Below are 27,292 nucleotides of genomic sequence, written 5' to 3' on the forward strand. Positions count from 1 at the left end.
ATGTAAAATAGGGAAAATAATAGAACCACCTGATAGAATCGTGGGAAGGAGAGTAAATCCCTTTGGATGACAGCCGTTGTACTCATTGCCATTTATAAATTCAAGTGAGGGAATTATTAGGAAGTCTTTGTTTTTTCCCTCTTGGCCACTAAGAGGTGCGCTTTAGACAGAAGAAACGCGGGCGGAAATACTCTAACATCTGGCTTATCCTCCGAAGGAGCGGCTTCAGCTTCTGGCGGAAGTGGATGCCCGCCACCAGGTCTTGGAAGCTCAGAAAGAACTCCAAATTTTCTGTGGAGTCCCAACAGCAGGTATGAAGAACTTTCAATACTACTCCCAGATATTAATGTCTAGGAAAACACAGGTAGCCTTCGACTTTTTTTTCAGTATTATTTCTCTGACATGTCTTTATTTTCTCTGAAGGATCAAGAGCCGGAAGTGCTCGCCTTTTCCCTGCCAGGACCCTAAGGTTAAGTCCCGTCAGCCCTCGCGAGCCACCTTCCCATCTCTTCCTCGGCGCTCCCTACGGAGGTGGCAGCCATCTACTCGGTAAGTCTTAATCGTTGGCCATCCGCGTCTCTGCGGTCTCCGTCTGGTCCCATCGCTCCCTGGTGAGGAGGTCTGTGCTTCCGAGCGGTCGTCTCTGTGGACGTTGTCCTTGTCGGCTGGCTGGAGCGCGTACAGGAGCAGAGCGAAGCGGCCCCGCGGGTGATGGAAGTGTGCTTCCCTGGGCTCTTTGCCCTCCTACGGAGGCCGCCTGGGGTCAGTCAGACCTGCTGACCACTTGTTTGAGCCCCGAGGGCGAGGGCGCATGTTGGGGCCGTATTAACGGGGCTGAGAAGCGGCCGGGGGAGGTCCGGCCTGACGGCCCGGGCTCGAATCGTGGGATCCCGTCGCCTGGCGATGTCTGCCCATGTGTATCCTATTTCCGCTTCCCGACGCTTCTTCCCTCCCAGTTTCTGGCCTTGCGGTTCCTGTTGCGGCGGGATCGCCAGGGAAAAAAAGCACAAACCAGCTGCGAGTCGACTCGTTCAGTTAACGAGTTCCGATAGGGGGTCAGGATCTCTGGGAATACGGAACTGCGGCCTTGTTTTCGAGGAGATGGTACCAGGGGCGGAGGGAGTCTTTCGTTAATGTAATGCCTGTGCATTGAGTACCTACTGTGAGCCGAAGAAAGAAAGCGAAGGCTGTGAAGAGAGCAAAAAGTGTGCTGCAGTAGGAAAAAAGAGGGTAGCTGGGAAGACCACCTGGAAGAGGGTAACTTTTCAGTTGGTGCTCAGGTGATCTCCAGGTAGAACAGTATGTGCGCAGACGTAGGGGCATTTTAAAAGGACGACGTGGTTTCGTCTAGCTTTTGAGATACTGCAGAGCTGCTGCGCCCGCGGGGCGTTACAGGTTTCTCTTTACTGAGCCGCCCGGTCCGGGCCCTGCAGGCCTTGAGAGTGCAGTATCTCCATTTCACAGGTGAGAAAACAGACTCAGGTTCTTGTAGATTCCCCGAGGCCCGCTGGACCATCTCGGGGGTGGGACACGCTGTGGAGTGCCATTTGCTGCCCCTGCAAGCTAAGAACGTTTTGGGGTCAGTTTGTTTGAGGTCAGCTGTTGGCGTTCTTTCTTAGCTTTGAGTGGGTGAGGTGATCCCTAACCTCCCAGGATCGCGTCTGGAGAGTGGCTAGTATTCTGCCAGCTTCGGAGACGGGAGGGAAAGCAAGCCTGGCAGAGGCACCCATTCCATTCCTAGCTTGCTCAGTAGCTGGTGATTGGAAGACACTCTGCAACAATGTTGAAGCCCTGGGCCCGAAAGCTGCCTTCCCGGACTCTAATTTGACACAGTCTGTGCCTCTTTCTTGAAGGCGTCATGGCTGCCCTCAGACCCCTCGTGAAGCCCAAGATCGTCAAAAAGAGGACCAAGAAGTTCATTCGGCACCAGTCAGACCGATATGTCAAAATTAAGGTACATGCTCTTGGGACGGGGTGAAGAAAGGCCTTCTTAAATGGGCTGTTGGATTTCTGACATCATCTCGTGGGAACATTGCCTTGGGCAGATGAACCGATCTGTGGTTGGTGCACAGGCATTGTGTAGAAACCCAGGTCTCCCAGTGTGCTTTACTGGCACTCAGTCTTTTGATGTGTAAATTGAAATTGAAAAGGAACAGCTATTTTGAGGTGTCTAGAGACTTAACGATTGTATCATATTTCGGGTGGTGGTCTGACAGTATGAGAGGTGGATAATCCTTATTTTATAGATGAGAAAACTTAGGTCTTAAGTGCAATGTCAAAACCTGTGCTCGGGTTGCTGTAGTCTGCTTTGGCGGCCCAGGGTTTTGCTGGTTCAAATCCTGGGCGTGGACATGGCACCGCTCATCAGGTTATGCTGATGCGGTGTCCCACATGCCACAACTAGAAGGATCCACGACTGAAAATACACAAGTATGTACCGGGGGGGCTTTGGGAGGAAAAGAAAACATAAAATCTTTAAAAACAAAAAACACCCCGTGCTCTTCATCTTACTGTATACATAATTCCCTCACATTCCACGGGTAAAGGGAAAGTCTGCTTTTCCTTTGCTTAGGAGGAGTGTGGGTGTGCATCTGTACTCCCGGTGGTCAAATGCAGGAGCCTCTATTTATTTTTTTCCACCCAAAGAATATAAAGAAGTAGTGAAATCCTGTTACCCAGAGAAGACTACTATTTGGCATATTTCCTTTACATTTAGTCCCGTTTTTCCTACAAAAGGAAGAGTTGGCAGTCTGCACAGACAGTGACCCTCCTGTGTTTTCTTTCAGCGTAACTGGCGGAAACCCAGAGGCATTGACAATAGGGTGCGCAGAAGATTCAAGGGCCAGATATTGATGCCCAACATTGGTTATGGGAGCAATAAGAAAACGAAGCACATGCTGCCCAGTGGCTTCCGGAAGTTCCTGGTCCACAATGTCAAGGAGCTTGAAGTGCTGCTCATGTGCAACAAGTGAGTTGGGTCCCACTGGGTTCAAGTGTCAGACGTCTACATCTGTGTGAGCATTTTTGGCAGGCATTCTAGACCTTTTAGAATGCTTTTGGAGGAGTTGTATGTCCTCCCAGGAGCTTAGAGAATGCTTGTTGGGGACTTAAAAATGTTTCTTTTGCTGGGGTGGGGAGGATGGGATAGGACTTGTCCTGAAAAGCAGAGGCCCAAGACTTGGAAAGAGAAGGACTTTGCTTGACAGTACAAACACTGCAGTATCCCGCTGGCTGTCATTTCCAGAACATTGCTTTATTTATGTGGGAGGTAGTGGGGAGAACACACTTAGCCCCAGAGCTAAGGGGTGCTGCACGCGGGGGCCGCGGGCATCTTCAGAGGCCTGCAGGGATGGACGGGTTGCTGCATGATTTAGGGCTCAGTGTGATCTGAGGTGGAGAAGAGGAGGGCTTTGTTTGCAGGCGCACCGGCAGTTCACAGGGTTACTTCCAAGTGTGTTGAGAAAGTTAGACACTTGGTGAGCTCTGTAAGAGACATTTTTGGTCTGCTTAGGCCACAACTGGAGCAGTGGGCTGAGAAAAGATTTCTCAAGGCAAGTGATTTAGACACTTTGAATCTGGATTGGAGGGAATGGTATTTTTTGGTTAAGCAGAGGACACTTTACCTTCTTCCCTTCCTGTTAAACAAAAGCTAAAAACCTGTGGGTGTGTGTTTTTAAGCAAATTAGTAAGGATATGGACAGAGGGTGACTAACTAGTAACATCTGGGCATGTGTGTGTTAGAAAGATCTTTTATCTAGAGTGATTGTGGACACAAATAATAAAAATGAATGAAACTTTTATTCTCACCTTTGGTTGAGTTTCTACGTTGGAAATTTAACCAGGCATTGAAATGCTGGCAATTTTATTTAGAAAAGGTGAGCATAGGAATTAATAGTGGATCTCCAAACCGCAGTAAACAGGTTGATAGAGAATTATGACAGAAAGATGCAATTTAATACCTTTTGTGTGGTAAAAATGATTACCATGCAAAAATGTTGCTGGTTGTCATAAAGATGCGTTTTTGTTGTTGTTGTTGTTGTTTTGTGTTTTTTTTTGTGTGCTGAGGAAGATTATCTCTGAGCTGACAACTGTGCCAGTTTTCCTCTCGTCTCTTTTGTATGCGGGTTGCTGCCACAGCATGGCCACGTGTAGGTCTGTGCCTGGCATCTGAACCCACAAACCCAGGCCCTGAAGCAGAGTGTGTCAAATTTAACCACTACACTTCAGGGCTGGCGCAAGATACTCTTAATAGCAGCTTGGCAGTTTGTAACAAGAGCCATAGAAATACTCTGAATCTGTGCCTTTTAATTCACAAGTTCATCATTTTGTGGCATTTATTCTTAAATAAAAGCAGAGAAACTTTATAAGCTGATCATTGTAGCAGTAACTGAACAATTGAAAATATTGGTGAATGGTGAGAGTACAAGCACTGGGTGGAATGTTATGCATATATGAAAAATGATTGTCATGTATGGAAAATGCCCATGCAGGGGAAAGTATTAAAAGTGATAGGTACAGTGTGATTGTGATTTTTAAATACACATGGATAAGGACCTGAGTTTTTGAAAAATGAAGAAAACATGAAAACTGGGGCAGGCTCCATGGTGTAGTGCTTGGGTTCGGCATGCTCGGCTTCAGCAGCCCAGGTTCGCAAGTTCGGATCCCGGGCTTGGAGCCCTACCACTTGTCAGCAATGCTGTGCTGGTGACGCACATACAAAGGGGAGGAAGGTTGGCACAGACGATAGCTCAGACCTAATCTTCCTGAGCAAAAAAAAGGCACAAAAAAACATGAAAACTAATACAACTTAAGTCTTAAAGATGATGGGAACATTTTAAAATACAGCTACTTTGAGCTTGAATGGACTTCTTTATATAAAATAAGAAAATTCTTTGGATTTGCTTGTTTCTAGATGTTAAAATATTTTCCTGCAGAGCTCTTGAACTGTAGATGCCCACTGCCTGTCGTCTTTTCGCTGAAATTCCTCCAGGGGTAGAGTGTTGTCTTAATCCACTGTTGGTGGCTTCACAAATCACCTCCTTACTGAACTGTGCTCATTAGGCTGGTTTGTCATCAAACTGGGGCATGGTGTGGCTGTAATGAATGAGTTAGAACAGGATCTGGCACACAGGGACTCAGGAAATGTTAGGTGTTGATACTCACTGGGTAACTTTAGGCAGTGTTACTCCTCAACTTGAATTTTGTCCACAGCAGTCAAAATAAGACGTTTGTGGTCTGAGCCAGGGAGCCCTTGGCTGAATCAGATTGTTGGATTCTGCTCTGGATTGTCTGCAGAGTGTTCTAGAACTTCACGGGCAAGTCTGAGACTGCCCTGAGTGGGGCAGATTGGCCGGAAGGACTGAGGGAGGGAGAACCTTGGAACCTGGAGTTGGGCTGGGCTATCCTGGCCCTGTCTGGTACTTAAGACGTGACTTAGGGATTCACTTGCACCTCTGTGGGCCTTGGTTTCCTTGTCTGTAAAATGGACGCACTGCCTGGATTACAAGGCTGCTGCGAGGACTGAATGAGAGGGGACGAAGAGTGTGCTTTTTGTCACTACCAGGGAACACTTCAAGAGCCGTGCTGCTGGTACCATGGGATTAGGAGTTGTGATTTGGGGGCATGCCGGTCTTGTTCAGCAGCCATTTACCAGCACCCTCTCTGCTCAGTACTGTGGCTCTGGAGGTGAAGTGACTGAAGCCGTTGCCTTCCCAGTGGTACACAGGAGTGTGTGTGTTCCAGGCTGGCTTGCTCCTTACTCACTCACTGATTCTCTTCCAGATCGTACTGTGCTGAGATTGCTCACAATGTCTCCTCCAAGAACCGCAAAGCCATCGTGGAAAGAGCAGCCCAGCTGGCCATCAGAATCACCAATCCCAATGCCAGGCTGCGCAGCGAAGAAAACGAATAGACGACAGCTCGTGTGCGCATTGTATTTGTGTTAATAAAACCATGAAACTCTGCCGTCTGGCAATTCACCCGTGTTTTACTCTTCAGTTTCATACTTTGACAGCCTGTCACAGAGATTGGTCTTATGCCTGTTAGTACCCTGGAATCTTAGATCTGGAAGGAGTTCGTGAAGGTTGCTCCATCCTTCACAGGGCACAGACCTCAGGTGCCCAGACCAGCCTTGGTCTGCTCCAGCTGGGGCGAGGGGAGGGGAAGGCTTGGCCCTGAGATGAGGGTGGGTTCTGAGACCCCTGATTAAAGGACCTCGCAGCTCGGAGCAAGTCGTCATTCTTAGCCTCAGTGTGTAAAGCTGGGTAATGGTTACCCTCTGTGGTTCTTGTGAAGATTGAGAACACGTACATGAAAGGATCTGGATGGATTTTTTCTTAATCCCTTAATGCTTGCTTGGTGCTGGAATAGCACCCTATAGTTTATGTCCAAAAATGTACAACAGGATGACACACTCATCGCCCCACTACGGAAGAGCAGCCTCGGACGACTGGAGTATCTTCAGTCTCCCTCATGGTACCCGCCCCCAACTCGCTGCTTGCGGGCTGAGTTAACAGCGGGTTCTGAAGCTGTGGGGTCCTTCACTGGTGACAATCAGGCCTGTATGCTGGAACTCAGGATTTGACAAGCAAGCTCCATTTTAAAGTACAGCCCTAAACCTCAGGCAACAACAGCTAGAGTTTCGCTTTTAATTAATTATAACTGCTTTTCCAAGAAGTGGTATTAAGTGGCAGTGTAGGTCACATGGGGTATGGCATGTGGGCTCTAGTACGGGACAGATGTTTATGGGGTGTTTTTGTTTGCACCATCCTGGTCAAGTGAGCAGAAATACTATACTGAAGATAAATTTCTTGGTGTGCTAGCCATGATTGGGTGTAAGTCCCTTAGTTCCAGGAGATAAATGTCTTCCAGGGTGATTGCCTCCTATTCCAAACCTAGGCTGAACACTTGGTGAGTAAATGCTGGTCATTTCCATGATTTCTTTAAATTGACTTGGGAAGGATACTAACAGTGGTCTATTGAGTGGAGGAATTGTGCAGAGAACACGGTGACAATTCAGAATCTCCTTTATTCTGGGACAGCACAGAAAATTCTTTGGCCTGTCGCTTAATATTTCTGTGTCCTCAATACTAAAAACTAGAAACAACGTTCAAAACCTTGCTCAAGAGGACAAACCAACAGGTTATGCCTGGGTGGGGTGACGTGAAAGGTGGTTTGCCCTTTGTGCTCTCCTGGGTTGCTACGGAACAGTTTTGAAATTAGAAAAAAAATCATTAGATCTAATTCCCTACCCCAACCACCTCCCCCTGCAAAACACTCCATATTTAATGATGCATCACTGCCAATTGGAAATAAAGCATTTTGAATTCTAAAATGTGAATAACTCAGAATTATCCGAGTTTTTAAGGTGCCCAGCCAAAGCACGAATTTTTGGCAGATAAGTGAAATGAAAAAAGAGTGGTGTGCATGACAAATCTGGGATGCCAGTGGGAAGGCAGGCCGGCACACTGCCTCCCAACCTTTCACAGCTGTGAGCACGAGAGTCTAAATACTACTTAGTACGTTGTGAGGCAGGGTCTGCCAGTCATTGATCTTCGTGTGGAAGAAATAGGAAACTTCCGTGTCGTGTTTGAATGACTGTCCTGAGTTAAAGGGCTCCAGCTGGGGGCCTATGATCTGGGGTCCCTGGAGAAGGCACTGTAAGCCCGGAGCAGGAGCAAGAGTGCCCCCAGTGAGATGAAAGGGCAAAAGTAGAGGCCTGCAGCCTGTGGTGGTGGGAGGCTGAGGCCTCGGATGGGCAGACCCCTTCTCTTGAGTAAGGGCCCACCTGGGGGCTGTGGGAGGACTAGCTGAGTTCCATTGAGTCTGTGCTGGGGGCTGAAGCAGAATCCTTCTGGATGCTCTCGAAGAGGGCAGCAAGTTCAGGGTTGGATCGGATCTGGGAAGAGAAGTCGGCCATGATGGGGCATTTTCCCACTTCAGGTATGGTCAGCAGGGCGGCCACTGCCCGCATCGCAGAGCGCTTCAGTTCATCTTGCTTCTCGAACTCCTGCTTCACGGAACCAGCTTTGACCTAAAGTCGGAAACAGTGAGCAAGGAGCCATCCCTCATCAACCCTGGCTTTGCACCACAGCCTCCTCACTGGTCTCCGTCTCCTCTGGACCAGTAATCTGCCTAAAAGCTCCCCTGCTTCAGTCTCCTCTGGTTCTACCCTGAAGGCTTCTCCACCTCTGGGCTTTTACACAGAGTGGTTCTTTGTCATTCCAATCGGCTCAAGTGTCACCTGAGGGGCCTCTGACCAGCTTTCTTTTCATTGATGAATAATTTGATGGTGACAATTGCTGTAAAGTGTTCAGTTAACTGTCTCCTTCCCCCAACAGGAGGGATGGACTTATCTTTCTTTACTGTGCTTACAACAGGCTCGTGGTACCCTATGACTCAACTGCATAAATGGATTACTGTGGCGGTCTTCTAGCTGGCCTCCTCTCCCCACTCAGGTCCCTGCCCCTGCAATCCATTCTGCGGAGGCAGCTGGAGAATCAACATCGCAAACTGCCTTGCCTGCTTTCTGTTTCCTCATCCCCTACGGTCTCCCACTTAGAGGATCTCAGGAATTCCCCCACTGCTTACGGAATCAAGTCCAGATTCCTGCTGCCCACCTCTCAAGGCCCTCCACGACGTAGCCCAGACAACACTTGGGCTCTTCGCCTTAACAGTCTAGTGGTCAAGAGCTGGGCACTGGGGTTGGACAGTCCTGGGTTCAAATGGTTCTACTCTGTAAGAGCTGTGACTTCAGGTGGTCACTTCTCCATCTATAAATAAGAGCGTCCTCTTCACAGAGTCACTATGAGGATTAAATGACAATACAGGTCCATACCCCCTTCTCTGAAACCCTTGGGGCCAGATGTGCTTTTGGAATTTGGGATTTTGAGGGGTTTTAGAAAAGTGATAACTGTACAGATAACATGGGTCTGGTACAACACCCTGTAATCAAGTACATTAATATTTCCCCCACTGAATTTACGAAAAATGTAAGAACATGAATATCACATTAAGAGAGAAATAAAGGTCATAAACAGCCTCATTCAAGTCAAGTTTTGTTGCCAAACAAGTTACTAAAAAGCTTTTGGTTTCCAGAGCTTTGTGGGTTTCAGAATCGTGGAGGAGAGGACGATGTAATGTGACATGCTCTCATCACACACAGCCTTCTGTGAGCAGCCAGACGGAGTGGCTTCTGTGTGGGCCTCGGATCAGAGTGAGTGGAGGGGCGTCCTGACACTGCCGTGCCATTGGCAGCTCCTCCCTCTGACCTGGGACTTTCTCCATGTCGTACAGTTCAAAGAAAACTAGAAATGACTTGGCCACTGAGACCACCAAGAGTTCCATGGCCCCGCAGAACCACTGTTTTCTTTGATTGACTTCGTACTAAGCATATGTTAAAAATGGAAATTTACAAGGTAGGTTTCTATTAATAAATTACTAATTTCATCTGTTTTATCCACATAAGATTTCATTTTTTTGGAAAAGGTTTTGCTACTTGAAAGTCAGTGCTCTATGGGTATCCTCTTTAAGCTCCGATCTTAAATACTCTGCCCTCTTTTTGGTTAATTCCTACCCTTCCGAAACCCAAATTAGTTCTTTCACTCGACAAGTATTTCCTGGGTACCCCCTGGGGGTGTCAGGCTCTGTCCCCAACGCTGCAGCTCTCCATGAGGCCTTCAGCCCCAGAGGCCTCCCCTGGACCCTCGAGGCACTCCGGTCTAGCAGCAACTCTGCCCTATATCAATCAGTCAATGATTTCTATCTTTCTAAGAGTTTGATTCAGTTTCCCAATTAGGAGGTGAGAGGAGAGAGCCTACCAGGCTCAATGTTGTATCCCTAGTACCTTGCACAAGGCCTGGCACCCAGGAAATGTTTAATGAATGAAAGAAAGGGACAAAGCAGGGTTTGAATCCCAGCTCTGCAATTTCCTAGCTGTGTAGCCTTGGTCAATAACTTTACCTCTCTGAGCTTCTGTTCCCCTGTGTATACAATGGTAAGAATAAGAAGTACTTTAGAATAAGGTGATGCTAATAATCAAATGAAGCACTTCATACACCAGTTGTACCACAGCAAGTTCTCAGCAAATGGTAACTACGAACGGTCTGCTGAGGACCCGGCAGGTGCAGCCAGGGCTGGGCAGGGGCTTACCTTGGCAGTGCAGGTGGCCCTGAGTGGCTCAATGAGCCGGTCCACCCTCTGCAGGACGGGCGCAGGACACAGGGTAGCCAAGCGTGCGAGCATGATGAAGGTCAGCATCTGCCCAGGAGGGAAACAGACTTCTTGGTAAAATGGCCCAGGACCAAAAGCCACAGGCCCTGGGGAAGAGCAGAGGCTCTGAACCCAACCCCTGGAGCTCAGGTCCAAACTCCAGCACTGATTCCTACAGGGCCCTGCCACAGTCTCTCCCTCTCTGGGCCTCAGTTCTCTCATCAGTAAAGTGTTAATGCCATCTACATTTTGCTGTCCTGAGGCGGATCAGAGAGGTACCAGGAGGGGCAGTTCTCAAGCTCAGATGCCCACAGGGCGAGGCAGATACTGTCCATGAATGAAGAGGGCGAGATGGGAACTGGGAAGGGGTAAGGAGTCCACACTCCAGACAGTGGCTATTGAGCTCCAGCCGATTGTGGCTAGGTGGGAGTGTGGCCCAGGGTTGATGGACTGTTTTCAAAAGAAACCCAAATTTTCATGTAAAATCTCTCAATTTTTAAATGTTAACACCCGACTCAAAAACAACTGTATGAGCCAACTAAATACATCTACAGGCCTGGATTCAGCCTGCAGGAGAATAATGGTGACCTCTGTTGAATATGGTAAAGTCCCTATAAATGATATACAGCATAAAGGGCGGTTGTCTGAAATCCACATGCCCTACCCATTCCCACCAGCTATCCACTCTGCCCTCACCTCCCCACGCCCCACAGCAAAGGAGCAGGACGGGGGCCAGAGCAGCAAGGAGCATGGCATTACACGTCACAAGCTATGACCCACGGCTCCTCCACTTCCTGCTTGTGCCCTTGAACTAGCAGGTCTCTGGTTTCTCCCCTGTAAATTGGGCATCATGAACTCACTCTCCAAGGGTTAAAGTGAAGACTTTTAGGGTCAGTCCAGAGGTTCTGCTCATGGAGACAGAACAGCGGGGTCAGAGGGTGTGTGTGAGAATTCTAAATTTTTCTAGTTATTGCCAAACCATCCTCCAAACAGCTTGCCCAGTGTAGACTCCCACCAAAGGTGTTTGAGGTGTGGGTTCTTTTTCTTATCAGAAGAGAACAAAGCAGCTATTTTCATGGGGTGCCTGGGGTAGGGAGTCGGGGACAAACAAGCAGTGGGCCAGGGTCGCCTGGCTGCCCCTTGATGCGGGGTGGGGTGGGCCCGGCAGGGGCGCGTCCTACCCGGATATCGTAGTGGTCCTTCAGGCCGTCCTCCACGCGGTTCAGGAACTCGCAGATGTCCAGCTGGCCCAGGCAGCTCTCGAGCAGCGAGTACATGCATTCGAAGGCCGCCTTCCGCACGTCCAGCCCATCGTCCACTGTGTGCTTGAAGGGTCCCATCTCCACCTGCAGGAAGGAAGGATGACCAAAGGTTGGGGGAATGTGACCCCAAGGCGTAAGAAACACTGCCCTGGTTCCTGCTACACACCCGCACATGTTGTTCACTACTGTGTCCCCTCCCCAAATCATGCCTTCCACACTCAGTCTCCATGCCTCTGCTCAGCCTGCAATGCCCTTTCTACCAAATGATAATAGCAGGAATAATAATTATTATTATAATCTACTGAGCCATTCTGACGTGCTGGGCATTGTCCTGAGTGCTTGACAGATGACACTTTACTCAAGCATCACAACAGCCCCAGAAAGACAGTGTTACTAGCAATCCCGTTTAACATATGATGAAACTAAGGCTCAGAGAGGTTAATTAACTTGCCCAAGGACACACAGCTAATAAGTGGCTGGACCAGAATTAAAAACCCAGATCTCTCTGAAGTCACAAAGCTCTGCTCTTAATGGTAAACTCTTTCTCACCCCTCTAAGCCCAGCTCAAATGCCCTGTTCTTTTGGAAAACTTTCCTAACCCCTCTAAACAGAGTCACTTCCTCCTCACTCATGCCTTGGGGTCCAGACCTTTTTATTACATTGTGCGATAACTTAGCTACTAAATCACTTTTAATCTCTGCCCCTTAAATCCTTACTTCACCAAGTGAGCTCTAAATAACTTAAATAATCAGCAGAGTGAGTGCCTCTCTCCTTCAGGAGGCCGTGAGCTCCCCGGTGGCAGAAACCATGCTTGGTCCAGCTCTGAGTCCCGGCATTCGGACACAGGGCTGGTGAGCCACGAACACCTGCTGCGTGTTGAGTGACAACAGGGGTTGCCAACATTTACTGAGTGCTGACTGTGTGCGGGAGCAGTTCTGAGCACATGCAGGATTTAACTCATTAAATCTTCTCAAAACCCTAAGTGTGAACATGATTATTTTCCTCATTTTGCCTGTGAGGAGAAACTGAGGCTCAGAGCGGCTCAGGCTGCCTGGGCCAAGGTCACTGTGAAATAATAGAAAATACATATATCGGTCTCTGCTCCCGGTTCCTGGCACAGAGCTCCTAAAACGCTTGTAAATTCCTACGTGATAAGAGCACTAGGAGCGTCTTTTCTGTTGAGGTGACTCTGGGTGGGCTCTGGGATGGGGGCCAGTCACCAGACAGACTCAGCCGTGATTAGAAGCTTGGCATCTGCGGCCCCTCCTTGATCATGCCGGTGTGAGGAAGCCTCTGTAAAATGCCCGGGGTTTGGAGAGCTCCAGGTGGGTGAACACATCCACCCCGGGAGGGGGACGCACCCCATCTCCACGGGGACGGAAGCTCCTGCGCTCACGACCCTCCCAGACCTCGCCCTGGGTATCTCTGCGTCTGGCGTGCATCTGTGTCCTTTATCACATCCTCTAACAAACTGATAAATGTAGGTCAGTGTTTCCCTGGGTTCTGTGAGCCACTCCAGCAAATTAATTGAACCCACGGAGGGGGTCGTTGGAACCTCAGCTCTACAGCCAGCTGGCCAGAAGCCAGGTGACAACCTGGGCTTGCAACTGGCACCTGAAGATGCGGGGGCAGTCTTGTGGGACTGAGCCCTCAACCCACAGGATCTGACCTGCCTCCGCGTAAGGAGGGTCAGAACTGGGTTGAATCCTTGCACACCCTGTGGCGTCTGAGAACTGCCTGTCGGTGTCGTGCGGGGAAACCTCCACAGGCTTGGTGACCACAAGTGTCAGAGAGAAGTGTAAAGTGTAAAGGTGAAGGAGTCACCGGGGAAGAACTGTGGTTTTTCCTACACAGAAGGCGGAAGGCGCCACAGCCCTGCCCGCCAGGCCTGAGGGTGGCCGTCCTCCCCCGGACCCACCTCTCGGATGAGGTCCCGACGGATCTTCGTCTCCTGGTAGAGGAGGGGCAGGATGTCGTCCAGCAGGTCACGGACCAGCGAGGGCTTGTTGTGCACGGCCGAGTTGAAGAAAGCCAGAGTGGCCCGGCGCACGTTCAGGTCGGGGTCCTGCAGGCTCTCCATGAACTCTCCTGGCAGAAAGACGAGAGGGGGTGTGAGGGTCAAACCACCGCGACCTCCCCCCTCAGTCATCTGGTTAATGTGAGCCGTGCAGACCTGGCGGGATGGGGCGAGCGTGCTCTGAGCATCAACTCTGTGCAGGCACAACAAGCCTTCAAAGTCCAGACCAGAATGTGGACTCGAATCTGGCCTGGGTTCAAATCTAGAATCGACCACTTCCTCACTCTGGGACCGTGGACAGCCTCAATGTCCTCATCTGTAAAACGGGGGTAGTAACAGCACTGTAGGACTGTCTTTAGGATTAAAAATGTGGTAATGTCTACAAAGCACATAGAGTACCTGGCACAGAGTGAGGACTCTATAAATGTTAACTGGATATTACTACAAATGAGGTTCCTGAAGATCAGAGAGGTAAAGAAACTTACACAAAGTCACACAGCATTTCTCTGAGTATAGTTTGGACTTTTTAATAACTATCTTAATGTTTTATATACTCAATAAATAAATAAAATCAAGAATGGGAGGGATCCCTAAAAAAACTAACTGTATTTCAAATAATTAATGTAACCACCCAGGTTATGAAGGAGAAAACAACCAAGTAACTTACAAAGTATTTTAACTAGACGCCCTCAGGCTAAAGACAAAAGAACTATAAACAAAGTTGATTTTTCACAGATAAGAGTTGGTAATTCTTAGACTACTTTCTTTGTATTCCAGGATTAAGCAAATAAATATCTTGTGGATAACAGGAGTTGGGTGTCTCCCTGTTAAGAGACAGGGATAAGGAAAGGGAGAAGCTAGAAAGCACCCTTTGGTACTGGACTGGAATAGGAGGCAGCTGGGAACACACAGTTCCAAGATGGAAAGAATGATAGCTATAAAAATAGAAAGAGATGTGAATGAATGCACGCATATACAAACGTGTGTGCATACATACCGTTCCTCGCTCGGTCTGCTGAGAGCACCTAGAAGCAATGGCACCTCGGCAGCAAGGAGCACCCCTAGCGTCCAGATCTGGGATTCTAAATACCATTCTCCACTAAAGGGAATCGGGGTGCCTGTCAGTCATCACTGATTCAGGCAAAACACCACAATGGAGGCAAAACATAGTGGGCAAAACTTTGATGAGGAAGAGGATATTTCAATAAACTCAAACATACTTATTCATTCCAAAGGAAAAAGAGTAACTTTAGAGTGGAGGAGCCTGGAGGTCTCCACCTGAACCAGGTGATCAGAGTTCCCATCACCAGTCACAGGACAAACTGCCATGGTGTGACTCCCGGTGTGACACACTGCGAAGAACAGAAAGTCTGCCAGCAAAGCAGGATCCAAACCCAGGGCCGGCAGCCTCTGAGCCCCTTCTCCTGCGCCATGCTGGCTCCTAGGCTCCCTGCTCTCTGTGGGAACACAGCTGTGGGGAACTGTGGGGGTTAACTGAGACAAGGTATGCGTGAGAGCTCAAAAACTGTTCAGGGGCCGGCCCGGTGGTGCAGCAGTTAAGTGCTCAAGTTCTGCTTCGGTGGCCCAGGGTTCGCCGGTTCGGATCCCAGGTGTGGACATGACACCACGTGGCAAGCCATGCTGTGGTAGGCGTCCCACGTATAAAGTAGAGGAAGGTGGGCACAGATGTTAGCTCAGGGCCAGTCTTCCTCAGAAAAAAGAGGAGAGTTGGCAGATGTTAGCTCAGGGCTAATCTTCCTTGAAAAAAAAAAAATTGTGGTTCAAACACAGAACCACCACCAAGGACCCAGGTGGAGGCCCCTCGGGCTGCTCAGGCAATGGAGGAAATCAGGGCTGGGCAGCATGTGCCCGCTGGGTTAGGACACAGGATGAAGTTGCTGTTGATGGTACTGCTGTAGCTTCTAGACGTGTTCTCCAATTCAGAGTGTGGCCACATCTGCTGACCCCTTGGTCTCACACAACAGCGCCCCAGCAGATGGGGATTAGCACCCCATTTACAGCTGAGGATGAGATGACCTGTGCAGGCTCCCACAGCCAGGGAGTGGCAGAGCCAGGGTCCAAACCCAAGGCTGGCGGACTCCGCAACCTCTCCTTTCTCCACTAGGCTGCCCTGCCTGGATGGGGAGAGCCAGACTCCAGGGCAGTCCAGTTGAAGGCCTGCAGGCTCAGAGCTTTAAAGGGGTCCTGCAGAGCCCCAAAAGAGGGCTCACCCTCTTCCCAGTGAAGGCTGTTTGGGCTCCTCAGGCCAGAAGGCCCCTCAGACAGGGGATGAGCTGGGGAGTGCTCTCCCCTACCCGGTGCAGCCCCACCTAGCCCGGTGCCCCCTGAAGCCGATGCATGTGAGAGACTGATGGTTTCCACTTCCAAAAGCCTGTTGTGTTCCTGGAGCACTTTCCCCTCAGAAACCCGTGGGGTCTCCACAACCACCTCAGAACACGCAGATAAGCGGATTGCACCCTCAGTTTAGAGAGGAGGAAACAGGCTCAGAGGGGAGAATGGGCACGTTGGGGTCACCCAGCAATTCAGCAGCAGTGCAGGATTTGAACCCAGGCCCCATAGGGGTCTTCCCAGGTCTCAACTCCCCTCGGCCAACGTGTAAGAAAAATCAGCCCAAGCTCAAGGCCCGGGTGGAGGGGACTGGATGGGGCCAGGGGCAGAGGGGAAGGCGTGCTCACCAATGAAGCTCTTCAGGAGGGGGTCAATGGAGTGGGGCTGGTCCGAGATGAGGAACTTGACCGCTGTGATGACAGTGCTCCGCGTGTGGGGCCGACCTGCAGGACAAGAGGCGGCGGCCTGGTGAGGAGCAGGGCCGATCCCAGACACCCACAGGTGGGGAGGTGCTAAGGCTCTCGTCTGCTCCGGGGGAGGCAGGACTGCACCCCTCCCCACCCAAAGCCAGACCCCATCTTTGGGGAAGTCGATGCTACCGTTTCCCTCGGCAGCCTAGAATCTCCCCTGAATTCTTCTGCTGCGGCTGAGGGGTAAAACTGCCAGTTCTCAGGCGACCACACTGCAGGACGTGAACAGAGAACCCAGAACCCAAGACAGCCCCGGTCACACCAGACAAAGACCGTCGCTCAGGCCTTGGGACAGTATTCTATTTTCCAGACACATTGTTTCAATTAATCCTCAGGATGGTCCTAACTGGTTGATAATAATAAATAATATTAATTAAAATAATTAATAAAAATTGTCATTAATTTCTGTTTTACAGATGAGGAAAGAGAGACCCAGAGAGTTAAATTCACATCTTAGGGTCACACAGCAGATCCAGAATTCAACAGCTGATTCTGCACCTGGGCCGGCCCCCCTTTCAGGCCTGCATTCTCCAAGCAGGAGGCAGCTGTGCATCAAGCGGGCAGAGGCCAAGGGGATTCCAACAGAATTGAGAGCATCCCCAGAACGTGGCAACAGAGAACTCACTCAATTTGCTTTTCTGCCTTCTTTCTGAGTAGAGAAGCTGAAGAAAAGGGGGGAATTCCCACTAAGTGAAAGAAAGAAACAAGCGGCTGCTGGCTCCTCTGCCCCCAACTCCCCCACTTCCAGCAGCGAATAGATTAAGGCTGTTTCCATCCCACAGACTTTATATTCAAGACTCAGGAGAAAGTTTACAATTTGGTGCTAGGGAACGCATGGGTGACAGTTGCTGACTCCAGAGTGTTTTCCTCTTTCTCTTTCCAGCCTGACTGGCTCCTAAGAAGATTCAGGGCGGCTGATGAAGATATGTGCAATAGAACAGGATGAGGTGAATTTAAAATAAGAAAAACAAGCAGCCACTATGGAAAACAGTATGGAGATTCCTCAAAAAATTGAAAATAGAACTACCATATGACCCAGCTATCCCACTACTGGGTATCTATCCAAAGAACTTGAAGTCAGCAATTCCTAAAGTCCTGTGCACCCCAATGTTCACTGCAGCATTATTCACAATAGCCAAGACATGGAACCAACCTAAGTGCCCATCAACAGATGATTGGACAAAGAAGATGTGGTGTATATATACAATGGAATACTACTCAGCCGTAAAAAAGAACAAAATCGTCCCATTTGCAACAACATGGATGGACCTTGAGGGAATTAAGTGAAATAAGCCAGTTAGAGAAGGACAATGTCTGTATGACTCCACTCATATGAGGAATTTAAAAATGTAGACAAAGAGAACAGATTAGTGGCTACCAGGGGAAAGGGGGGTGGGGGGTGGGCACAAAGGGTCAAGGGGTGCACCTACAACACGACTGACAAACAATAATGTACAAGTGAAATTTCACAAGATTCTAACTTATTAACTCAATAAAAAAATAATAAATTAAAAATAAATAAATAAATAAAATAAGAAAAACGAGGCCGAGGAAAAACACGGGCAGGGAAATGAGACGGAGACTAGCTAGCAGGAGGGATGTGCAGGGAGAGGGAGGTCCCATGAACTGGCCAGAAGCAGGCCACTCATCTGGCTCTAAGCTTTGCAGCAGCCGGTGCTAAAAAGACATGTGACTGGTGCGGGTTCAATATTGTGCACGAGCCACAAACCAGTCAGAGCTGAGAAAGGACAGGGCTGCTCCTCCTCCAAGACTCTGGCCTCTCCAGCTTCCTCGTGAGGAGCCCTGTGCATGGAACGGGAACGAGCTCAACATGCTCTTCCCGTGCACACGGCGGTGAGGGCCAGAGCTGGTCCTTACAAACCCAGCTACCCAGTGAGAGCTTAGCGTAAGCACTAACAGCAACGACCACAGTCACTGACTCCGTGTTAATTAGGTACCACATGGACACCAAGCCCTCTGCCTGCAGGACGTCAACTAATGCCCCCACTGGCCCTCTCAGGGAAGCAGCTGAACAGCTCGAGGCTGAGGCCTTCTGTTCTCAGGGGTTTCCACTTGACCAAGAGCCCCACAGCCCTACCTACCTGCTTTCCTCCTCCCTAAGCTGCAGAAGCCCGACGTGCCCCCACCTGACCACACAAAACCTGCCCCCGTTCCTGCCTGGCCCGCCCCAGCCCCCGGGCCGTGGCGTCCAGTCCTCGTCTATATTTACACGTGCTCCAGGCTCGAGCCAGCCCAAGAGAGCCGCACTCTGCCGGCTGCAGTTTCTGGGCCCTCAGAGAACTGCTTGTTTTAACCTTCGCCTGGAGCACCAAGGATTCCGAAAATGGCATCATGAGAAGCTGACTTGTTGCAGGGACATCTCAAGGACTCAGTGCCCTCCATCCCAGAGGGTCCCACAGGAGGAGGCCTGCAGGTCTCAGGAAACACTGCTGTTAACGCCTCCTCTGCTTTGATCTCAAACACACCTGACTCACACCCAGTCATGTGAACCAGCTCACCACGTGGGCCACTCACACGCTCAGGAGCAAACTGCCCACCTCCGATCTGGGCCACCTGTGCCCACACCTGTGCCCCTACCTGCAGCAAGTTGCTTCCGGAATCGGGGCAGAAGGAACGGAGGGTTCACGAGGACCAGCTTCCCGATGCACTCGGCCACCACCCCCCGGGTGCCCTCCTCGGCACCCTCACAGCGCTGGAAGAGCAGGGCCCAGATATCCTCAGCATAGGGCTTCAGGCTGTCGGGCTGGGCGGCCCCCAGGGCCTCCCGGAGCGAGTGCAGCAGCAGGTACTGCCGCCGGGGCTCGGCCTCGATCTGCCCCAGCAGGAAGGGCAGGAAGTCGGGCAGGTTCCCAGCACCCACGCGGCCCAGCGCGTAGGAGGCAGCCGCCCTCACGTCCTCACTGGGCGACCCCAAGGCATCCAGAAGCACTGCCTTCAGCTCCCGCTGGGGGCCCGGTCCAGCCACCTGGCCCACTTCGGCCAGCGACAGGAATGCCAGGACCTTGACAGCTGTGCTGGAGTGGGGTGACCTGGCATCAGAGACCAGGCGGTTTGCCGTGCCTGCCGCCTCCTGGGGACAGGCGGCTGCAAGGGCTGCCACACACCGAGCCAGCGAGTGGAACACCTGCTTGTGCAGGCCGGGCCCGCCGTCCATAGCCTGGTCATACACAGGTGCGGTGAGCAGGCTGATGAGCTCGGCGTAGTCCATGCACGGGGGGCGGGTTCCCACCAGAGCCTGCAGGAAGCCTTCGGTGGCCGCCAGCACACCTGCTGGCAGCAGGGGCGAACGCAGCAGCCGCAGCAGCTCTGTGAGCACAGGGCCACTGACCTCGGCCAAAGAGGCCGGCTGGGCCTGTGTCACTGTGGTGAGGAAGTCCACAGCCAGCTGGGCCACGTGCATGTCATTCTCGCTGACCAGGGCAGGCAGCTCGGCCAGCACAGCCCGCACGGCGGAGGGAGGGAGGCTGAGTCCCTGGCTCTGGGCCAGGGCATCCAGCGCAGCCAGTGTGGCCAGCCGCAGCGCCCGTTGGTTCTTGCGCAGGAACGAGGCCAGAATGGGCAGTGCCTCGGCCAGGATGGGCTGCAGGTCAAGCCGCAGCGGGGACACAGCTACCAGCGTCAATGCCTTGACAGCAGCCAGCCGGGTTATCTCATTCCGCAGGCGGTCCAGGAGGAGTAATAGTGAAGGCTTCAGGTCATCCCCGAGCCGGTCACCTAGGTGGCCCATGAGGTGGCCCATGCAGGAGATGGCCCGTTCCTTCACCTCCTGGTCCAGGTCGGTAGCACGGAGCCGTGCCAGGGTGGCCGCAGACATCTCTCCAATGTATGGCTCGGGGTCCAGCACCCGAGGTCTGTCCAGTGGCCACAGGGCCCGCACCAGCTCCTGCAGCACCAGCAGGGCCTCAGCCGCGATCTTGTAGAAAGGGTCAGCCACACAGGCTATGACAGGTGGCAGGAGAGTGGGCAGGTGTGGGTGGAAAACCTCGGGTGGCTCTGTGCCCAGCAGCCCCTGCAGGAAGGCCAGGGCGTCCATCCGGATGGTGGAGGAGCTGGAACGGTCTGTCAGTGAGAATATGATGCCTGCAAAGGGGTGGGTGCAAAGGTTACAGGGCCACAGACCCTGACCCAACACGGCCCTCCCTGGGTGCAGGGGTAGAGCCACTGCAGGTGTCTGAGCTGGACCCAGGCACTTGTGCAGCAGATCTGAGAGGTCAGGGCTTGGCTGGGGCCAGGGCTGAGGGACACAAGGCCAGGGAACCCATTTAAAACCAGGAAGTAGGGCCTGCACCCCAGCCTTGTTCTAACTGCTGGCAGTGGGGAACCACCATACGTTGCTGAACAGGGGCACCCTTGAGGACTGGGGACTCAGGTCCAGGTTCCGGAAGAGGCCCAGGACAACAGATACCTGGTTCCAGTCCTTCCTACCTGCTACCAGGACGGGCATGTGGTCTGCCAGGCTGCCGGGGAGGACACCCGCCAGCTCCGCGAGGAGGCTGAAGCAGCCCTGGCGGGCCCTGACACTCCGATCTTTAAGCTGCCGCTGCAGGGCCTTGATCACAAGGGGTACCTGTGGGCAGGGGTGGGGAGGTCAGTGACCACCCAGGAAACCCCCACACCCCACCCGCTGCTGGGGGGCTATGCCCAGGCGCACGCCCATGGAGAAGCCCCAGCACAGAGAGGATCGCTCCATCCCCAGCTCTATGTTACTTGCTCTGCACCAGGCACCTGATTCCACACTCAGACCTCTGAGGCAGCCACTACTCCTGGGCCCACTATACAGACAGGGAAGCAGGTACAGAGAGGTTAAGTAACCTGCTCAAGGCTACCCAGGCAGTCTGGCTCTCACCCCTGCATCCTGTGAAGGGGAAGCACTGGGGCCCCTTTCCCTTCCCCAGCTAGATTCTCTCTCCAGAAGAGTTCATCTGCTCCCTGAGCTTCAATAACTCCCAGATTGACATCTCCAACACCAGGCTGGTGTGCTAACTGCCCATCTGACATCTCGACTCAGGCACCCAAGGACCTCAAACATAAATGTCCAGAACAGAACTCCAGACATCCCCCTCTCCACCCTCCGCCATCTTGGGGAGCTGCATCTCACACTTTAGCCAGAGCCCGGAACTCGCGTGACACCTCCCTGTACCTCACCCTCCGGATCCAATCCATCAGCAAGACCCAAAAGCTACCTCCTGAGTCTGACCGCTCCTCTCTGCCCTCACGACCCCAGCCGGAGACGCCACCCCTTCCCCCTGCACAGCTGCAACGGCCCCCACTGGTCTCCAGAGCCTACTCCCCCCATCCTGCTACAACCCATTCCCCACACAGCAGCCAGACTGAGCTTTTGCAAATGTGAAAGGGATCCTGTAATTCCCCTCCTGGGGCTCCCAGGCTCTTAGAATAAAACTGAAACTCCTTTGGAAGCCCTATTGGTCTTGTCTATCTGCCCCCAGCCTGTGTGGTCTGGGGCACTGACTTCATCTGTCTCTTCCCCACGTGCCCCAGCACAGAGCTAGGTACACAGTAAGCAGGCGGTCAGTACAGACACTTCAGTGGGTGGACAGAGGCTAGGGCGGGAGGAAGGGTGGGGAGATGGACGGATGGAAGGGTGTGAGCAGGTGGGTGGGTGAGTCGGGAGCAGGGTGGAGGGATGGGAGGGAGGTGAAGGCACGCCCACCTGTCCTCGCAGCATGTTTAGGTTGCTGCCGGTCTGGGTGGGCTCCTCCACGGCCTCCAGCCATCCCTTCGGGGGCCGTGTTTGCCGCAGCAGCACGATGTAAGCTCCGAAGACATCAGCCTTGACGTTCTCCTCACGTTCCTTGAAGCGACGGATGAGCGCGGGCGCCAGGGTACAGTGGAAGTCGGGCAGCAGGTCGGCCCTTGAGCCGATCAAGGCCGCCAGGCACTTGGCCGCTGCCCGGCGCACCTTCCAGCTCATGTCGTCATCGTCACTGTACTCTTCCTCACTCTCTGGGGCAGGAACAAGACACCCGTGGAGCCCTGTGCACTGTGGCAGACGGGGAGCCACCTGGCCCCACCTGACCTGTCTCCCAGGAAGCAGAAGTGAGAAGCGGGGGCAGGGAGCAGAGCTGGGCCTGTGCTTCACCTCTCGATGACCACTAGTTACAGGCTATTAGGAATGTTACCTACCATTTAATGAACACCTACTGTGTGCTAGGGATGGCGCCAGGCACCTCAAATCCACCCCTTCATTCTAGCCTCACAACAACCTGTGTGACAGGGATGATCCCCCTGCTGTGGAGATGAGTGAACGGGGCTCCGAGGGAAACGGCTCGGCCCGAGTTACAGGAGCAGGAAACAACTGGAGTCAAACCCCGGTCCCCCCTCTGCCTCCAGACCCTTCGCTGTCCTGACTACACCAGGGAAAAAACCAACTTCCAAGTCTTCAGTGAGCACTTGGAGTCCATTTAGGACACGAAACTCTCCTTTGGTTTCAGTACTGGCTGTGTGATATTTCATTTACTGAGATTCCAGAAGAGAGAGACGATAGGGCCTCCCTTTGGTCTCCTGCCCACCCCCAGGTCCCAGTTTCTCAAGGGTCCTGATTCCAGCTTCCTGGCAGGACTAATCATAAGGAAATGCTGTTTTCGTGGGGCTTTCTACTCTCCAACCTCCCCTTAGGGGCCAGAGTTCAAGTCTTCACCACACCTCAGAAATGAGGGTGCCTTGAGCCCTATTTTATGGATAATAAGAACAAGGCTCAGAGAGGGTGAGAGACTCTCTTGAGGACACACAGCTAGTAAACAACAGAGCCAAGATTCAGGCCCACGAGGCCCACCCATATCACCTGGGGAGACACACATGAGGCTCAGAGGTGGATGGTCCTAACTAGGGATACCCCTAGGCACAGGCCCAGAGGCCAGGATGTTCCTACCCACGCTGCTCTGTAGACATCTCAGACTCTCAGAGCACCGGCATCTGGACAAACCATAGTGGGACGCATGGACGGTCCCACAGATGTGTCCTGTCAGCTTAGCAGACGTCCCTCTGAAGGACTGTTGTTTGTTATCATCTCCACCCTATACCACCCATGAAGAAACATCCATAGCTCCCTGTTACTGACAAGAAAATGCCCAATCTCCCTGGCTTGGCATTCGAGGCCCCAGCATGCCTGTCCAACCGGGACTCCTCCCATCCCATCTTGTTCCGAGCACCTTGTCAGGCCCCAAATCCCTTGCCTCCATCAATGCCCTGCTTCCAGGGCCCAGGGGCATCCGTCTGAGTGACAGACAAGACCACAGGCATGGAAGGAAGGAAGCCAGTATGTCCATTCCCCATCCAGGCCTCTCTCTCCCTTCAGTGCTGATCACTCCACCATTAGAGCCTCACTCTGCTGGATTAAAGCACTGTCTCTCGGAAGCCATTACTAGACGGGTACAGAGCTGGCAGCATAGAGGTCAGGGGTTCTGGCTGACACGGCTCCAAGTCCCAGCTATGCCACTTCCTAGCAGTATTATCTCAGACAAATCTCTAAGTCTCAGTTTCCTTGTCTGAAATATGGGGATAATAATAAACACTGAGTTTTCTAGGGTTACTGTAAGAAACGTGAAAGAAGAGTGCTCAGGACATCAGGAGATGCTCAATAAATGACAGCAATTTTTACTGTTGTTACTGTGATCTGTGCAGAGAGGGTGGGGAGTTGTGGGCTCCAGATTTCCGAGGACAGGGCTAGAGCCTGAGGAAGAGCTGGGATCAAGATGGGGGCACCAAATGTGGCCCTGTCTTTGGCTGGGGAGTCCCAGGAAGGCTGCATCCATTTCCACCTTTCAGCCCCAATGACAAGTTGGCCACCCACCTTGCTCACTGAATTCACTATCCTCTGTCTCCATCTGTTCCTCGTCCTCGTCACTGTCGTAATTATAATTGGGGTCGTGCTTCAGGTACTCGAGGCAGAGGCTGGTCACATTGGGCACATGAGGGCCCATTTCCTTTGGGCACCTGTGGGGTGGGATGGGAGAGACTCCGCTGGACCCAGGCAGGACAGAGTAAGGGGTGGGGCCCAGTGGTGAGTCCTGAGATCTTACCGCTTTGAGGCCAGTATCCTGCCCCCACCCCATCCCCACTAACTTCCAAAAAAACCCAGGGGCCCTGGTCTTCTGGCAGCCCCACTGCACCTACTTCCTCAGGAAGGCCTCAAAAGCCTGGAGGCAGGACTCTCGGAGCTCATCGTCATCCAGGTTGCAGAACTCCTCCACCAGGGGCACCAGGCGGTCCAGGTGGGCCCCTGCAGGGACAGGTGGGTCACTGAGGCCAGGCCAGACTCTCTCCCAGGCTCCCCCAGCCCACAGCACTCAGCCTGTCCCTGCACCTGCAGCCCTGACTACTGCAAACTCAACTCAGGCTTCAGAGTCAAGTAGATTGGGTTCTAGCCCTGACTCTGCCACCCATAAGCTATGGGACCTTAGGCACATCACAACTTCTCTGATCTCAGTCTACTCATCTTCACAGTAGGGGTAACAACATCTACCAGGCAGAGATTTTGTGAAGCTTGATGATATGACACGAAGAGCTCCGCCCAGGCCCTGGCACACAGTAGGCACTCAATAAGCAGCATCTGTTGAAACCATTACTTGTGTCCCTGCCTTATTTCCTGCACTAGGCTATAGCCCTGGATGGGAAAAGCTGGGAGGCAGGTACTGCTATTATAGACCAGGCAGGAGGGGCCCCGCCTGTTCCCTGGGGCTGCAGAGGCTTCCACCCTAGCCTTCTCCAACTACACCCTTCCCCACTTCCTGCCAATCAACCCTGAACCTTTGTCCAGTCCTGTGCTGGCCTCTTTCGCAGGTCCATGTTCCTGAGGGTGGCCAAGGGGTGGCTGCTGTTTGGGGGTATATGGGCAGAAGGTAGACTGCAGGCTGGGTTCCCAAGTGCGCTTGAAAGGTCCCTTGCACTGAGAGAGCCAGAGGGAAGGGAAAGCAGACCTTGACCAACTCTACCCACACTGCCTTGTTCTAGTCCAGAATGAACTCCAAGGTGTTTGAGAATAAACTCAAACCTGATTGCAGGGCTCCATTTTTATAAAACTTATCTCTGGTGACAGAAAGCAGATCAGTGGTTGTTTGGGTGTGCAGCAGAGGGAGGGACAGACTGCCAAGGGGCACAAAAAAGGCTTTTAGGGGTGATAGAAATGTTCTGCATCTTGACTGTGGTGGTAGTTTCACGGGTGTATGAAAAGGTCAAAACACACTGCACACTTTAGTGCAGTTTATGGTAGGTACATTATCCCCCTATAAACAATTTTAAAAATTCAAACCTGGCTTATGGGTTATTAAGGTACATTTGTCAAAATAGGATAGAATATATTTTATTTAACTTCTGCAGCATAATTTGTAACTATCCGCCAGTAGGTAGGGCTCAGAAGCACGTGCAGCTTGGGGCCGCCCTCCTCCTTCCAGGAGCTTCTGCCCCGCCCCATTATCGAGGAAGCCACCCGCCCCTTTCCCCCAGAACCTCCCCGCCTCAGCCCCGTCCCCTTATGAAGGAGGCGGTCTGCTCCAGACCCCGCCTCTCTCCCTGGGCCACGCCCCCTTACCGAGGGCCCGGTCCCATCATCTAGGAAGCCACCGGCCCCTTTCCCCAGAACCTCCCCGCCTCAGCTCCGCCCCCTCGTGAAGGAGGCGGTCCGCTCCAGGCCCCGCCCCTCTCCCTGGTAGCGAGGGCCCGGCCCCCTTACCGAGGCGGTGGCCGGCCTGGCGGCCGACGCTGCCCAGACACTGGATCAGGGTGCGGATGGCAGCGGGGCTGGCGGGCGCGCGCGGGCCAGGGAGCCGGTCCAGCAGATGGTCGGCGAGCTCGACGAAGAGGTCGGTGCTGCAGGCGGCCGCCAGGTGGCCGAGCGCACCGACGGCCCGCTTGCGCACGGCCAGGCGCGGACTGCTCAGCTGCGGCAGCAGACAGTGCAGGAGGCTGGCGTGGAAGGCGCCCAGCGGGGCGCCCAGCCTGGGGAGCCGCAGGGGCGTCGGCGGGGGCCCACCCAGCGGGCAGCCTGGGCCAGGCCCCTTCCTGCTCCCCATGTTCTCCTGGCCTCCTCCCGGGAATTAACAAATTATGACAACCCAGTGGCCCTTGGTAAATGGAAAGGTGCCCCGCAACTGTGTGGAGTGATTATTTATTATTATTACGGGAGAGAAAACAGAGAGGGGAGGGGACTTTCTCAAGGCCACTCAGTCAAGAAATGCAAGGCTCGGTCTTGAACCCAGGTGACCAAGCTCCCAGCCTGGGCAGAGGGCTTCACGGTAATGGAGTGTGGGGGGCTCCGGTGGGGCCGTCCCGAACTCCTGGGAGTCTGGGCCTTGCCTCAATGCCCACCCTGCCTCAGTCTATGCCCCTCGCTGAGACCAGAGTGGTCTAAAGTCTACTTCTGACCTGGTCACTCCTCTGCCTAACTCCTTCGATGGCTCTCCAGTGCCCTTGGATAAGCTGAGCTCGGCTCCAGGCAAGAGGCAACCCCAGAAAATGGTTTCTGCGCAGGAGAACGCAGCCCCTGCTGGCCTCGCAGCTTCTGTCCTCACCTTCAAACCAGGCCTGTGCATTTCTCTCCCATACATAGCCTGAGACCTTTTCTCTCCGCAAGGATACACTGACCTCACCCTCCCATATCTCTCTGCCCTGGGTTTCATTTATTTATTTGTTCACCTGCTATGTGACAGAGCCTGTGCTGGAAGCTCCAGTAAGCAAGACAGACTCTGGTCCTAGGGCCTGACCTCATGGAGTTTTCAGCAGAGCAAGTGCCTCCCAGGCACCTCACTTTCAGCATGCCCCAAATTGAATCCATTGCCTACACACCTGCTCTCCTGGAGGGCTCCCCACCACAGCCAACGGCCTTAAGCCTGTGCCGCAAGTCAGTAAAGCCAGACACCTGGGCGTCATCTTTGTCTCTGCCTCTCTCACCTGCTGCGAGCTCTGTGGAGTCCACCTCCTGAATACACCTGAATTCACCTGCCTGCAGA

The 27,292-nt window shown here is 52.6% G+C and overlaps 2 protein-coding genes and 1 non-coding gene across 3 annotated transcripts in view; 2 read left to right on the top strand and 1 right to left on the bottom strand.

The window, feature by feature from the left end:
* Positions 1-153: 153 nt before the first annotated feature.
* RPL32 (ribosomal protein L32) lies at positions 154-5,978 on the top strand. Its single transcript, XM_001492042.7, has 5 exons — positions 154-311; positions 424-549; positions 1,854-1,954; positions 2,787-2,968; positions 5,782-5,978. Exons 3-5 carry the CDS (start codon positions 1,859-1,861, stop codon positions 5,909-5,911), a joined length of 408 nt encoding a protein of 135 aa, XP_001492092.1. The 5' UTR covers positions 154-311; positions 424-549; positions 1,854-1,858; the 3' UTR covers positions 5,912-5,978.
* Positions 1,644-1,783, top strand: LOC111768522 (small nucleolar RNA SNORA7). The gene has a single exon (XR_002800922.1). It is a non-coding gene; the product is annotated as a small nucleolar RNA SNORA7 (small nucleolar RNA).
* A 1,029-nt stretch (positions 5,979-7,007) lies between the features above and the next one.
* CAND2 (cullin associated and neddylation dissociated 2 (putative)) overlaps positions 7,008-27,292 on the bottom strand; it is a 30,551-nt gene continuing 10,266 nt past the window's right edge. The window contains exons 5-15 of the mRNA XM_023619935.2: positions 26,017-26,282; positions 24,462-24,567; positions 24,139-24,281; positions 22,000-22,292; positions 20,754-20,895; positions 18,906-20,408; positions 16,185-16,280; positions 13,390-13,559; positions 11,391-11,555; positions 10,150-10,257; positions 7,008-8,032 (exon numbers count right to left, since the gene is read on the bottom strand). Of these exons, the coding sequence (XP_023475703.1) occupies positions 7,805-8,032; positions 10,150-10,257; positions 11,391-11,555; positions 13,390-13,559; positions 16,185-16,280; positions 18,906-20,408; positions 20,754-20,895; positions 22,000-22,292; positions 24,139-24,281; positions 24,462-24,567; positions 26,017-26,282 (3,220 nt within the window). The 3' untranslated portion in view covers positions 7,008-7,804. The remainder of the gene's footprint in view (positions 8,033-10,149; positions 10,258-11,390; positions 11,556-13,389; positions 13,560-16,184; positions 16,281-18,905; positions 20,409-20,753; positions 20,896-21,999; positions 22,293-24,138; positions 24,282-24,461; positions 24,568-26,016; positions 26,283-27,292) is intronic.

The sequence above is a fragment of the Equus caballus genome, chromosome 16 (genome assembly GCF_041296265.1).
Source record: "Equus caballus isolate H_3958 breed thoroughbred chromosome 16, TB-T2T, whole genome shotgun sequence".
NCBI lineage: Eukaryota > Metazoa > Chordata > Mammalia > Perissodactyla > Equidae > Equus > Equus caballus.

Excerpts from the sequence above, each read along its gene's own strand:
- RPL32 (XM_001492042.7), top strand. The coding sequence starts at position 1,859 with ATGGCTGCCCTCAGACCCCTCGTGAAGCCCAAGATCGTCAAAAAGAGG. Across the intron at positions 1,955-2,786 it reads ACCGATATGTCAAAATTAAG|CGTAACTGGCGGAAACCCAG; the intron begins GTACATGCTCTT and ends GTTTTCTTTCAG. Across the intron at positions 2,969-5,781 it reads GTGCTGCTCATGTGCAACAA|ATCGTACTGTGCTGAGATTG; the intron begins GTGAGTTGGGTC and ends ATTCTCTTCCAG.